The 15442-nt window shown below is 37.4% G+C and overlaps 1 protein-coding gene across 1 annotated transcript in view; it reads left to right on the top strand.

Moving 5' to 3' along the window:
- Positions 1 to 1206: 1206 nt before the first annotated feature.
- TDRD7 (tudor domain containing 7) overlaps positions 1207 to 15442 on the top strand; it is a 43700-nt gene continuing 29464 nt past the window's right edge. Inside the window, exons 1-5 of the mRNA XM_087822774.1 lie at positions 1207 to 1413; positions 4115 to 4256; positions 5471 to 5684; positions 9012 to 9085; positions 11611 to 11828. Of these exons, the coding sequence (XP_087678900.1) occupies positions 1207 to 1413; positions 4115 to 4256; positions 5471 to 5684; positions 9012 to 9085; positions 11611 to 11828 (855 nt within the window). The remainder of the gene's footprint in view (positions 1414 to 4114; positions 4257 to 5470; positions 5685 to 9011; positions 9086 to 11610; positions 11829 to 15442) is intronic.

A 15442-nucleotide genomic window follows, 5' to 3' on the forward strand; every position in this document is an offset into this window, starting at 1 on the left:
AGGCTCTTCCTCTGCCCATTCTTTAAATGACAGCCTTCCAGGAAAGTCCATCCTTAATTTTGTTTTTGATTCCCTAGTCACCAGATACCATGTATATGCTGAAGGCCAGCAATCTATAACCAGCTCAGACCTCTAACTTAAGATCCTAGTAAGTATATCTGTGTGGCTGCCCTGTGAGCATCCCAACTCCTATGTCCAAAATTAATTCACTCTCTTCCTTTATTGCAAACCTGCCTCTACCTCACCTCAGTGTGGGTCATTACTATGCAGCATGCTTCTGAGACAGGAACTTGGAACTTCCCTCCTCATCAAAACCAGTTTATCAATTCCTGTTGATTTTACCTCCCAATTACCTGTAAAACTGATACTTTGTTTGTTCCCAAGGCCCTGTTTTCGGGTCCTCCACATTTCTAAGTATTCTTATAAGTCATTAATCTTTCTCCTCCTTATTTATTTTCTCCGCTACAGAATAGTGATGTTCCTAAAATGCAGAACTAATCATTTTGTCCCCCTATTTAAAATCCCTCCAAGGCCCCACATTACTTCAGTCAAAAATGCAAACATTGGCATAATATGATAGACTTTTCTGGATCTGTCTCTTCCCACCTCTGCCACCCCTATCTTTCAGTCCTTAGCTTGGGGCCTTTGTTCAGTCATGTCCAGTCACTTAACTACCTGGAATTCTCAGAACCAGCCATAAACTTTTCTCATCACTCTGGATTTTACACTTTCTGTTCCCTTTACTTGGGGCTGATACCTTTTTCCATTCTCTACCCCCTCCACCACACACACACACACACACACACACACACACACACACACACACACACACACACACACACACACACACACACACACACACACACACACACACACACACACACACACACACACACCCCCCCCCACACCCCCCCCCCCCTTTTCCTCCTTGCCTGGCTGATTCTGTCTTGTCCTTTGGGCCTCCCTTCATCTGGGAAACATTCCCTGATGTCTTCCCTGTAGTGCGTTTCTGACTTCCTGTGTTCTTATAATATTCTGTGCTTTTCTCTACCATCGCTGTTATTGCCCTGTATTATAATAGCACAGAAAGTATCCAGTAACAATTTATGGAATAATCTAACAAGTGTAAAATCTGAAAATCTATTTGAATTCACAGGTGAATGAATCATCTCACAGTAATCTTCTACTGTGCTCTTGTAGGTGAAGATGCTGGAAGCAGATCTGGTTTCAAAAATGCTACGAGCTGTTCTGCAGTCTCATAAGAACGGAATAGCATTGCCTCGGCTCCAAGGAGAGTACAAATCCTTGACTGGAGACTGGATCCCCTTCAAGCAGTTAGGCTACCCTACATTAGAGGCCTATCTGAGAAGTGTGCCAGCAGTTGTCAGGATAGAGACCAGTAGATCTGGTGAGGTAAGGGGGTAATCGTACGTGTCAGAAAAGTTGAACCAATTCATAATTGCCTGTCTGGCCCGTTCAGTCTCATAACTGTGATAAAAGTAAAAATGAAAAGTGCTAGCCAAGCCCTGGCTGGGTGGCTGGAATGTCGTATCATACACCAAAAGGCTGCAGGTTCGATCCCCAGTTGTAGAGCTTTCAGAAGGCAACCAATCGATGTTTCTCTCTCACATTGATGTTTTTCTTTCTCCCTCCCTCCTCACTCCCTTCCTCTCTCTAAAAACCAATTAAAAAAATATCTTTGGATAAGGATTAAAAACTCCTGCTAACTAAGTGGTTTGGGATTGGTAGTGATAGAACAACATCCAAACACAGCCTAGATTCTGATTATTGTAAAAATTCCTTCTATTGTAAAAATAAGATTTTAGCCATATTAAATAATAAATTTTAAAATTAAACATCCAACAAAATTAAACGTCCAACAAAATTAAACATCCAAACCAGTCTCAACATCCAAACAAAATAACTGTACTGGAGACCTTAACTGCCTAAATGTCACACCCACCCATTATAAACCTGCTACAGCTGTTTCCCCAGGTCACGACCTCCTGACTACCAAACTAACAGACACTTTTAAATTCTTATTATCTGACCTCATGTCTATTCCTACTATCTGAACCCTAGTTCAATCCCTAATTATTCATTTAGCATTTGATTATTGCAGGGCCCTCCCTGTCGTACTCCCTGACGTTAGGCCTTTCTCTCTATAGCCTGGTCTTGCCTTCACACCAATATGATCGTATTATTCCGTAAGTTCAAATCCTTTAGTTTCTCTAGAATAATATTATATATTCATATTTATGTTCTCTGGAAGAATATTTTGTGTATAACATGGACAATTTGTTGGTAGCAAGTAAATTTTATATTGCACATACCCTGTGACCCAAGTTTCACTTCTTGGTATCTGCCCAATGTACAGTATGAAAGATAATGGACAAACCATCACCCAAAAGGCAAGCAAAAACACCCACCCCCCCGAACAGTACATATTTCTGGGTACATTTCTATATATGCAAATACACAGAACAGATATGAAGTATTTCTCACCCAAACTTGCCATAGTTATTCCTCTGTTTGCAGTATGTATGGGAGGCAGTGTGTGGAGGAGGGAAAAGGGGCCCAGGATCGGGAGAGTGGTCAAAGGGGAGGTTCACCTAATCTGTAAGAATTTCTATAAGGAGCAGGTATAAATTAATTAAATATTATATTAATAATAAAAATTTCTTCAGCGTCCCTGATTGTCCCAGAGAGATCTAAGCTGTCCACTTGGTACCGTGTAATACATCCATCGTACTACTTGACACAGTGTTTTCTGTTTAGTCTCTTGGTCTCTCTCTTTCCTTCATAAGTTTCTTGAGGATAAGAGAGTGTTTTTCATCCTCAGTAGTTGGTGCTTAATAAATGTGCTGAATGTATGAATGATAAAATGTTGGAATGAATTAGTAAATTAGTTATGCTACATATAGTTACTGAGCTACAATTTACTCTTTATTTCCCCATTTTCAACATTTTTAATGTTTCCAGGTTTTGACTGTTAGAATAGCCCCTGTTGCACATATTTGGATATGTAACTTTTTCTTCTTTTTAATTATAGTATTGTAACATATTAACAGGAATAGAAATACTGGGCCAAAGAGTAGGAACATGTTTTGACTTGTTTTTGCTTTCCTGTTATTGATTTCAACTTAGAATCAAAGACTTACATACTAGATGGGGCTTTAGAGATGATCTAGTCCTAATGGTCTGCATACTTTTGTCAAATATATTTTTCAAATATCCTGTATGTCACATCAATTTTTTTTAAAGATAAAAAGCTCACCTGCTGTGTTTTAAGCAGGAGTAGAGGGTCCCCGCCCTCTGCCCTGCCTAACCTTCACACTCTTACCACTGTGAGGCCCCTGAGGCACCTCCATGGAATCCTATGGCTCCATTGAACACTTTGAAGACCCCAGATCGAAGCCCTGTAAAACCCTATTTTACAGCTGCAAATACTGACATTAGGGAGGTAAACTGATTAGCCCTAAATCACCCAGCTAATCTGTGCAGTGGCAAGACTAGGATTTAGTGGTCTTTGAAAGGTAATGCAGCATAGCAGTTACGAGTACCTACATTGGATTCAGAGATAGCCTAGCTGTGTAACTTGGGAGGGTTGCTAACTTTACTGAGCTTCTGTTTTCCCATTATATAAAATGAAATAAAAATATCTCAGATTATATGAGACAATATATACAGGCTGGGGCAAAAGTAGGTTTACAGTTCATACGGAAAGTAATACAATAATAAATATAAGAATAAACTGTTTTACATACTCACAACTGTAAACCTACTTTTGCCGCAACGTGTATGTGTAGATCACAGATTTCTTTTGGTTCACTTGTTAATCCCATAGTACCTAGCACATTGTAGATTCTTCATAAATACTTGTTTAAGGAATAAATGAAATTTCAATTTAAGCAGATGATTATTCAGTGTGCTAGATTATACTTGATTTCTCTGTAGAGAATATAATTCTCCTCTAACATCAAAGAGACATGAATTTTGCATACAGCTTGATTTAGGACATGTAAACTCATTAAGATCCACTTTTAAAAATTGGCCTCTAGGCACCAGTGTGTCTGAGAGATGTCTCTCTTCTCACTCTACCTCTCATGAATAGACTACCTGTTACGCTGTGGCCTGCACAGAAACTGCAAGAATTGCTCAGCTTGTGGCTCGTCAGAGGAGCTCTAAAAGGAAAACCGGGCGGCAAGTTAATTGTCAGATGAGAGTAAAGAAAACCATGCCATTTTTTCTAGAAGGTAAGGTCTTTTCACATGCTAAAAATTTTAAGCCTATTAATGAATACACTGACACCTGGGGTTATGGAAATATTACTTGTATTCATGATAAACACATATTTGTTAACATTCTATATGTCAAGGATGAAATCCTGAAGCTGTTATTTCCATTTGAAATTAAGTGAATATGATGAGCGTGACATACTAAATGAAGTAATTACTCAGTATGAGATAGCTCAGAGTAGATTTTAATTAAGCTTATGGCAAAATGTGGTCTTACTCTTTCAGATCATTTGAGGGACAGCCTCATCAGAGTGTTGGATGAACCAAGAATCTATGATTTAATGTCTTATTATCAAATCATGCCTTTTAGTATAAATCCTCTATTAAAAAACATGAATTATATAGTAGACAGAGTGTTATATAAGCAACTCAGCCTGTGTTTACTGAACACTCATCTCAATGAGCTTTTAATCAATGCTAAAATTAAATTCTCAAGAAATAGTTCAGTGGTAATAGAAAAGAGTAGATGAAAGAAGGTGAAGAGATTAAACAACAACAACAACAAAAACCTATATACCTATATAACATATAGACACTGACAACAGTGTGGTGATAGCCAGAGGGAAAGGGGGTGGGAGGTAGGTGGAGGTGGGCAAAGGGGATTGAAAGAGACTTTGCTTGGGGCAGTAGGCACAAGACGCTGTATGCAGATGATGTTTTGTTGAGTTCTACACTTGAAACTTATATGGTTTTGTGAACCAATGTCACCCCAATAAATTCAATTTTTAAAAAAGACTGGATGCCTGAATGCCAGAGTGAGCATTTTATGTGAGTGAGAATGGCAATGGAGGGCTTTATATTGAGACTTGAACTCAGACCTCAAATGATGGGAAGAGTTTGAATTGATGGAGAAGAGGTGGAGGACTGAGATATGGGGGAGTGTACTGCCTTTGTAAGAATATGAGGTGGCTACCACTGAAGTGTTCGTTGGTAGGTAGAGGGAAAGTAACTGGCTAGTCTAGTAGGTAAAACCACATTTTGAAGAACCTCCTCTGCTAACTACCAGCCTACTCTTCCCCTCCTGACCAATCCTCAAGTGGCAACTTGTTCAAGTTCTCACTTACTGCTCTGAGAATAGAGACCCACAGAAAACACCTGGACAGGGGCATGACATAATGAAGCTAGGGTTTTGGGATGCCAGTTGATTCCATTCTGTGTATCTAACTTCATAGGAAAACCAAAAGCAACTCTCAGACAACCAGGATTTTCTTCAGATTTTTCTATCAGCAAAAAACCTAATGCAACACTGTCAAGAGACAGAGGAAGCTCTCTTGGAGTTAAGTCTGAGACTGAATTGCCGCCTTACACACTACACACACATGCTGGAAGTGAAGTATTCAGAGGTGTTCCCATGCAGAGGCATGTGACCATGCCTTCCAACAACAGGTATTTGCGCTTTGTCTGCCTAAAAGAAGTTTAGTGAGCCTAGGATAAGAAATGTTAAACATGCATGTTCACAGTAAGAAGGAAATACTTTGTCTAATGTAAGTTCATATATAGTAGAGAAATTCATCCTTACTAGTAAGTCCACTTTTCTGGCTGCATGAATGTATTTCTCTGAATCTCTCCATTTTATATTTTCTCCACATTTTTTGGTACTCTTTCCTTGTGAAATTCATTTTAAAAGCTCTCACAAATTGTTCTAAGATTTTATTTCAGTATAACTTACAACTTTTTGAGAACCTTTCTTGTAATACATTTTGTTAAGTTTTAAATAAAATCTGATTGATTTGCACACTCCACTGTGCTCCAGAAATTGATCCATAATTATACAGTCACATAATATATCCATGCATCAGAATTCTGGACTGGCAATAATAACATGACCTTAAAGCCTGAGTTTGGATGCTGTTTTTCACAAGCCAGGAGAAGTAAGTGAAATTATTTCACCTTTTGGAGCTATGGTGTCCTCATTTGTACAGTGAAAATGTTAACTAGACGATCTCAAATTTCCTTTCTGTCTCTGAATTTTAAGGTTTTATAAGGTCACTCAGGTCAGCAGACTATGACCCATAGGCCAAATCCAGCCATTGCCTGTTTTCTGTAAATAAAGTTCTACAGAAACACAGCTACATCCCATTGTTTATGTATTGTCTGGGGTTGCTTTTGCACAATTGCAGAGTTGGGTAATACCGCAGAGACAGTGGCCTGGAAAGCCTAAAATATATACCATAGGACCTTTTACAGAATAAGTTTGCCAACTCCTGATACAGATGAATCAGTATTACCTTCTTCCATCTATTTGTGCCTTTATAAAACAAATTTTATTGTATCAAATTCCTTTAATTCAGTGTTCAAAAATTCTGTTTTGTGTAAAAGATAGTTTCCCCCTACACAGGCACTCTCCCACCCCAATACTAGAATATTTAGAAAGAATTTTTTTAAGTTAAGTAAAAGGCTTTTAATTTAAGTAACCCTTAAATATTTGCCATGGTAGTATATATTTATGGTTAATGGTTAATATAATATTGATAAGGTCTAGAAAATACTTGGATCTTGACCCAAAGCTTTAGTTGGGTTCAGTATGTGACTGAGGTATGATTGTCTCCTCTGGTTGCATGCCTAATTTCAAAGTCCCATTTTTTAATTGAATCTATAAAATGAGAGCAAAATCAGGCATCCTGGATTGTGGGGTCATGGGAGCATTCTCCACCCCATGATCTGGTGTCTCCTCCTGTCCCTCACCTAGTGGCACTGGGTGGCCCAGGTAAGTGTCTTCCATCCCTGCAGGTAGCACCAGCAGTGATTGAGTGGGGACCCCCACCAGCAGCCTAAATAGTGGACCCAAGTTGATGCTCTCTGACCTGCAGCCTATTGTGTTTCTACCCCTCCCACCTAGCAGCACCAGGCCCAAGGAAGTGCATTTTGCTCCCAGGAGCAGCACCTGTAGAGATCAAGCAGGAGCCCCTGCAGCAACAGGTGAATGTACCAGACCAGAATAGTACCATAAGGGCTCTGAAAACTAAATTATCAGTGGAACCACAGCCTGCAAAAGTGGACTCAGAGCTATGTGCTAAACCTAAACAGGCTAACTACCTGCTAAAATAGGATATTTAAATAGGATCCACAGTTTCCTAACATGTGTCCTGATGTCCAGGATACAAAATAAAAGCTTTAAAAAATCACTTGTTTTACTAAGAACAAGGCAAATTACAACTTGAATGAGAACAGATAATCAACATACACCCACACAGAGATGAATCAGATGTTAGAATTGTATGACAGGGATTTTAAGACAGCTGTCTTAAAAATGTTTCCATGAGCAATTGCAAGTATTTTTGGGGAAAAAAGAAAAAATTGAAAAATTCACCCAAGAAATAGAACATAGAAAAAAGAACCAAATGGAAACTATAGTTTTGAAAAATGCAGCATCAAAATAAAAAATGCACCAGATGAGCTCAGAATGAATATGACAGAGGAAAGAATTTGTAAACTTGAAGATAGAACAATAGAAATTTCCCAGTCTAACACCAGAGTAAACAGACTTCAAAAAATCAAACCAAAACCAAAAACAGCCAACAAAGTCTGAGAGCCATATGCGGGGGAGGTGGGTGGGGACGACTAGCAGAGCCTATGTCTAGGGAAAATGAGAAAGATCTAATGTTTGTATTATCAGTCTCACAGAAGGAAAAGAGAATGGAGCTTGAATGAGTATTTGAATGCGTAATGGCTGAAAATGTCTCAAGTTAGGCTGAGGACATAAACCTACAGATTTAAGAAGCTTAGAGAATTACAAATAGGACAGATTTAAAGAAACCCACACCAAGACACCTCATAATTAAACTTCTGAAACTGAAGCAAAGAAAAAGTCTTGAAAACAGCTAGAGAGAAATGATGCATCACCTCTAGGGGAATACCAGTTTTAATGACAGTGGGTTTCTTATCCACAGCCATGGAGGAGAAAATGGCATATTTCTATAGTGCTGAAAGAAAAAAAAACTGTCAACCACAAATTCTATATCATTCTATTCATTCCTACAACATTCACTCTTCCTTGCATGTACCAAGCACTGCCCTAGGCAGTAGGAACACAGGTAATTAAGACACTTGGAGTCTAGTGAGGGAGACAGACATGAACACAAATTATTTCTGTCTGTGTGTGTGGTTTATTTCTTTGTCCTCATATTTGGAGAAATCTTGCTGCATATATCCAGTATAATTCATATAAAAATTACTTTGGTGAGCGAATGAGGTGGGGAATCTTTAAGTACTTATTTGAGCAATCCCCTTTCTGGTTCGAAATGCCACTTTTATCATGTGCTAAGATATAATGTAAATTGAGTGTTTCTAAGCTCTCTACAGTTTTACTTCTCCAACTATTTTAAATGTTGTAACTTTATAATACATTTCAATATCTGGTGCTGCAAGTCTTTCATTTTTTAGTTATATTCCAAAATAGTCTTTATGTTCAACTGTTTATTCTTTGCATGTTTTTTTTTTTAATTGCTTGTTCCTTGAAGGTGATTAATTGGAACTCTGAGTTGCAAGTTCTTTTATAGTCCTAGTTTAAATTTAGCTTTTAATACATTTTCTCTGGGTGAATATAAAACTTGAAAGCTGAAATCAGGTATATTTTCATTTCAGCTCATTTTGGAATATTTTAATGACTTGCTTTACTCTTCAATGCCAGAGACTTTAATGAAAAGTATAGTGTTTAAAACTTGGTATTAACTTTGCTATTTTAATTTTAATTTGCTTTTTTTAATACCTTAGGTTTAACCCAAAATCATCCCTTCCACCACCTTTGCAGATGCATCTCTCAAGAACCTGTACTAAGGAAATGAGTGGTATGTTTTCTAAATATTAGCTTTATGATACATTTTGGCTTCTGGAGCCTCAGAGTCCCAAGAAAACGATCTGGTGGTGGCTTTTGACATTTGTTCTCACCTTCTCCTGCTTGGAATGTATCTTTCCTCCCCTCTTTCCTAATTTCTTTAAGTTATGAATTTAAGTGCTCTAAAGAGAAAATAATACCTCCAAGGATATCATTTTTGTTCTGACTTGAGACCTTCCTCACACCAGACCTATTCTGTTTCAATTCCAAGTGTCACCTGCAGAGATAGTTGTGTCTCTTGTCACCTTCTCTTGTCACCTTCTCACTCATTAAGGGTAAGATTTAATAAACATAAATATGGGACCTAAACTCATAAAATCATTTCAGCTACTCTGCCATTCAAAAGCTGGGACCCTAAACTGTGTGCAGTGACTACTAAGCATTTAAATGAATATAAATGATTCTCTGGGTTATAAACTCCAGAGGGGGCTGTTAAGAAAACAGTTGAAGACAAAATGGAAAGTCAAAGAATCTGAAGATTAGAAATGTACCCACTTGTCATCTTGTCTCCTCCAACCCAGATGTAAATCCCCTGCTTATAGCCCCACCTGAGAGACACACAGTTTTCAGAATTAGCACTTAATGTTGCATGAAATTTAAATGTGATTTTAAAGGATTTGCTGCTTTAAGTGTAATTCTTACTGAGTTGAAATCATTTTTCCCATAAGAACACATCTCCAGTATTTCTTAAAGAAATTAATTGAACAATATGATTTTTGTTTATGTCAATTACTTTTACATATGCATTTTCTGAAACATGACTACTGTATTCAGTAAAGTGGTATACCCTTTCAGAGGTAAATCCTTTTAAATTAGAATAAACTTTCCCTGCAGAACCAAGGACTTATTCAGTAGGATTGCAATTTACCTAGCAGCTGGTATGCATCTTTTATTTTAACAGGCCTTTTGGACTTTATAACCTGAGGAATCATTTATATTTGTATTTAGATGCTTAGTGGTCATTGCCCACAGTTTAGGGTCCCAGCTTTTAAATGGTGGAGTATCTGAAACTATTTTATGAGTTTAAGTTTCATATTTATGTGTATTAAATCTTACCCTCTAATGAGTGAGAGGGTATCACGGGACACAGGTATCTTGTGTGCACACTTATACACAACCCCTCATGCCTGCTGACAGCCTAGGCTACTTCCTTGATTTGTCTAACAAAAGGTACAGAAGCTAAGTGACTCCGGAGGCCTCACAGAGCAGGTGCATTTGCAAAGACTCCCAACTGTGCATATCTGCTGCTGACACTCTCTAAGCAGAGTCTGGCCAGTTCTGAGAAACTCATCTTTTTTTATGGTATTTTTATGTTATTATCTGGGAAGAACTTAAATAAATTATCTCTGCCTTTAATAGGAAACTTAGATGGGCATCCTGGGCCCTTCTGTTCTCTGAGTCAAACTAAGACTCAGCGAGGCTAGGTCTTGCTCCCTGTGGTGGGTGAAGCAGTCAGCAACCAGCTATCCTCGAGGAACAGCTCACCCTTTTGCTTTCTGGCCTCCTCAGAGGCTAGTGTCCCCAAACCAGCCAGTGTATCTATACCAGGCAGTTTAAAATAAAATTAAAAATTGTTGAATCCCAGCAGAAATCCTATATGATTAAAATATGAACATACTTTGCTTATAGTTGGTAATTTAAAAAATACTCTGATCTGTATTCCAGTAAAATTTAAATATGATTTGTAATGAATTTCACATTCTTAACAGAACTATCAGCTATCGAGAACACTCCAATTTCTTTATTGTCTTAGGATGTTAACTCAGGCACTCTAAATTTTAAATAAAAAATAAATGAGTAAGAGAGCTAGTGAACACTTTATAAATGTTCACTTATGAAAGATAAATGATATAAACTGGGGAAATAACAAATCGTTAAGCTATCTGTGGGCTTCAAACCTTTTATTTACATTTATAAACTGAGGCTAGGATGATTATTGTAAGTGGATCATTTTTTTGAACTTCTGTGTATTGCCAAATTATTTTTCTCATTAATAAAGGGGAAAATTGATCACATCTTAAACCTGGACAATTTATTATTTTTTATAAAATGTTCTTTGATCTTACTGTTAAGGCGTGTAACATGCCTTGTGGAATATAGCTTTAAATTCAGCTTTGCATATAAACCATTATTGGCTAAAATTTAACCTTCCTTAGTTGTAGTTAGAAAATAATTGGTTACATAATGTTTCATTATTCTTTATGAAGCAAGATTATTTTGATGTTTAAATTAAATGAAGTACCCTTGCAAAATAAAGGGTCTAGGATCCCTCTGTGGATGGCTGTGGACCCTGCTGGTTATTTCATGGTTAAAACTCAGAATGAAGTTGCCCTGGTCCTGCTTTGTCTCATACAGCTCCCTTCTAATCCCTTCGCCCCCACAAACCTGAAGTAAAACAGAGCCTAAAGACAGTTATGAGGTAATGGGAATAATCTAAATTAAGCATTTTGGTTAATTCTATATTTTTTTGATTTAAAGATAATTTAAATCAGACTGTTGGAAAACCAAATGCCACGCCTCCTGCCTCTTACCCTTGTAAAATGGACGAGGTGCAAAACCGCATAAAGGACATGCTGGCCAAGCACAGCAATGGCATTTGGATGTCTAAGCTTCCGCATTTTTACAGAGACTTATATAAAGAAGAGCTTAACCAAGGAGTTTTACAACAATGTGAGCACTGGCCTCACATCTGCACGGTATGTTTCTCCTTTCTCCTCTCCCGATGCCTCCTCCATTTCCCGATTTGGGTTATTAGTCGTATCACCTTTTATCCAGGGAGCGTGAAGCACTTTACATAATACTGCTTCATTCATTTTGATCTCCAAGATTAACGCATATTTGTTCTTATTTATAGGAGAAGTATGTCAGGGGTTAAGGACTGTGTGTGTTATGATTGCTGTTTTTATATTTTGTCTTAAATTATTTTTTTACCTATTTAATGTGTGATAAAAGGTATACCATTTTGTATTGAGCTGCTACCAATAGATACTTATAGCTTTGCCATTTTAATAATGAACTTACTGGTAATAAAACTCTTTATTAGCCTCACATTTTATATGCCTGTTCTTGCCCATTTTTAAAGACATTCAGCTGAACAATTCTAGTTATTTTGTTATATGATATATTACTAATATAACCAATATAACTATATTAGTATATATAATGACATCAAGATATATTATATAACTGTACTAATATAGCTAATATATAACTAAATGTATAATATATTTAATCTTTTTAGTTATTTTTATTATTTATAAAATACTTTATTTTTATTTTAAAATTAATATATAGGGTTCAGATTTAAAATTTTTACAACTTGGAGGAAAAAAATTGAGAAGTGAGTTAGCATCAATTTCCATACACATTCCTACTGAGAATCTATTATTATAAAGTGATGGATCAGAATAGTTTACTAGAAATCTTAGTTCAGCCAGAGATAGAGATGACTAGATTCTTAAACCAAAGTAACTTTTAGATGATTCTTAATGCTTTATACAGAATAGGGTCAACAACATAACTATTTTACATAAGTATTTTAAGCTTCTAGAATTAAATATGCATGATGATTAGTATTTGATGGAAGGCTTTCATTTAAGTTAATATATATTTTGGCCCCAAACCCTGTTGGGCAAACTGTAGGCCACTCCCTCTTTCTAAGCACCTGGACTAAAGACAGCATATATTTTTGTAACCACTTTTTCCTCCAGGCCACTGGCACCCATTCTAGTCCCAAATGCTTTCCAGGCAAGATTCATTCTCTCATCCATCCATCCTGTTTGTTCATACACCACTTACTGTGCACCTGCAGGTACCAGCCAGTGCCTTAGGTGCTACGGAACTATAGGGCAGTGCGATGTGTTAGGCTCTATAGTGTGAAAGGTCAAACTCTGGAAATACGGCTGTCTCCCTACTTCTAAAGACGGGCATGCTTAATGATCACAAGTTACCCCTGACTTATGTGGAATGTGGAGTTTATGATGGGAATTCCCAAGTTTGCTATTCACTTCATTTCATTTTTACTTTATTTCATTTTTACTCTCTTCCTGGGAAGGATTTTCTCACTGGATGCAGGTTTAGCAATGTTGATGTACCCCCTCAGACTTCCCTAATCTTGATGAGGACTTTCAAGATTTTACCAGTGATGCTCAATTTGAAGGTTCAGGGCCAAAAGCTCCTCTTTGGAATGTATGTGGTTTCATTTTTAAAATGCATAGACAATCATGTTCTTATAGCATGTCTTCAACAAACTTAGAGCCTTTTTTTTTATCATCAAGATATTCATATAACTCATTACTAAGCTTTCATAAAGAAAGCATCTTCAGAATAAAAATTTTTTAAATTAACTTCTTAGGTTCTTCTTAATGTATTATGTTTCTGGTTACCCTGTTTTATACTCTGTGATAATTACTTTTGGTGTGGCTTAATTTATGGCTTTTGAGGGAAATTTTTCATCCTTGCTACTCTACATGTCTGCAAAGCCCCAGAATTTCTCTTGCTAGGATTGGAAGTGAAAGAGTATCTCTTTGATGTTAAAACTTTGCTCAAAATGAATGGTTTCCTACTAAATTTCAGGTGCTGAAAGAACCGACTTTTTTTTTGGTTGCTTTTTTCAGCACTAAAGTCATCTTTGTTGCATGATAATTTTCTGTGCAGCAGTGAGGGTGGAATATAAAGTAGAAATATAATACACCTTTTAGTATGTATTCTGTGTCTCTCAACTTTGAGTAGGACTGTTGAGATGCAGTCACTGTCAATCATTAGGTATGAGCATTTCCATCTAGGATGCAGAAAACTGTCCATCTTACTGATATTTTTCAGAGCTTTTTAAAAAATCTCTGAATATTTGTTTAATAGCCTACTGGTAAACACTTTTAAACAGTTACACCATGGTTATTTTCCTTTGTTCTGACTTCTTGCTTTTCACCTTGCTGAAAAGGAGAAACACTGATAGGATGCCCAAACTGATCTACTATACCCAGGGTCAGGACAGCCTCAAACACATACAGAAAATTTAGGGCAAGAAAAGAGCAACTTGGTAATGTGTATCTCTCTAAATAGCTTGCTGTGTAACTGAAGAAGAAGTCCAAGTGTAGTGTATTTCTTTCTTTAAAAAAAACAAAACTATTCCCCCCCCATCATATAAAACATCCTATATTAAAGAGGTTGAAAAATAGAGTTATAAAAAAATAAGACACCCATTGTGCTACCACCCAGAGATAACTACTTGCAGGGACTTCCATTTGAATATCAGAACAGGCAGCATCAGCTTCAGGGACTAAATGGCAGCTCTGAAATCTTAACTTCACGGAGGTTCTAATCAGCTACATGCTGTGAGACTCTTCACAAGGATGCCAGATGCTGTTTGGATGCAAGCAGCAGGTTGCTTTGAATCTGTTGTTCTTACCTTTCAGAGCTCTCTGGCAACAAAATGTGGGCTGAGAGTTTTGAAAGCTAAAGAGAATATAAAGTCATATTAACAATGATGCACCAGTTTCATGGTGTCCTTAGGCAGCTTGTGAGGGAAATGCAGAGTGTGCAGAATCTGTCTTGGAAGTGCAAAGAGCCCGAGATGGTAAGCCTACAGGCCATGGATACTGGAATCTGAGTTCCCGTTGCATTCTAGAAGGACAGCAACACTTCTTGGTGTTGGATTTCTAAGGAAGTGAAAATAAACAGCAGTGATGTATCCTCAGGCTTAATGGTGTGGAAACAATCCATGTAGCAATGCCAGCAGAAATAGCAGTGGAAGTAAACTGACGACTTGAAAGTATAGCCACAATACCTAATTGGAGTCTAATTTATCTTTTTATTTATTTCACCATAAAAAAATATGCAACGAACACATTGAAACAGTTTTTAAATGTAATTTCAGTGACCATCTGAATAGGAGAAAGAAGGGCATGGTGGCAAAATCAGAATAGTGGAGTTGAGGAGTAATGTGATGCTGCTCTTCTGGAACTTGAAATAGAGCAAATTCCCAGAGGGCCCCATAGTGCAGAAGGAGTTTTAGCCTTGGTTAGATTTTTGCCTTGCCCTTTCTTAGCTGTATTACTTTCAGCACATAAATCATCCTGCTCTAAAATGGGGCTATTTCTAACCATCTCCTAGGGTTGTTAGAACTAAATGAGATCAACTAAAAGCAGCTGCCAATGCAGTATCAGAAACATAAGTTATTTAGGAAAAGGCAGCTGTTATTTTTGAGGGACAGCCCAGCTTGAATTGAAGCAGGTTAAAACCCACTGGTAAACCAGAGACATGCCCAGCAAGTCTGAGAGGAGCCTATCTCAGCGAAAACAGGAAAAGCTGG

The sequence above is a fragment of the Miniopterus natalensis genome, chromosome 12 (assembly GCF_054644295.1).
Source record: "Miniopterus natalensis isolate mMinNat1 chromosome 12, mMinNat1.hap1, whole genome shotgun sequence".
NCBI lineage: Eukaryota > Metazoa > Chordata > Mammalia > Chiroptera > Miniopteridae > Miniopterus > Miniopterus natalensis.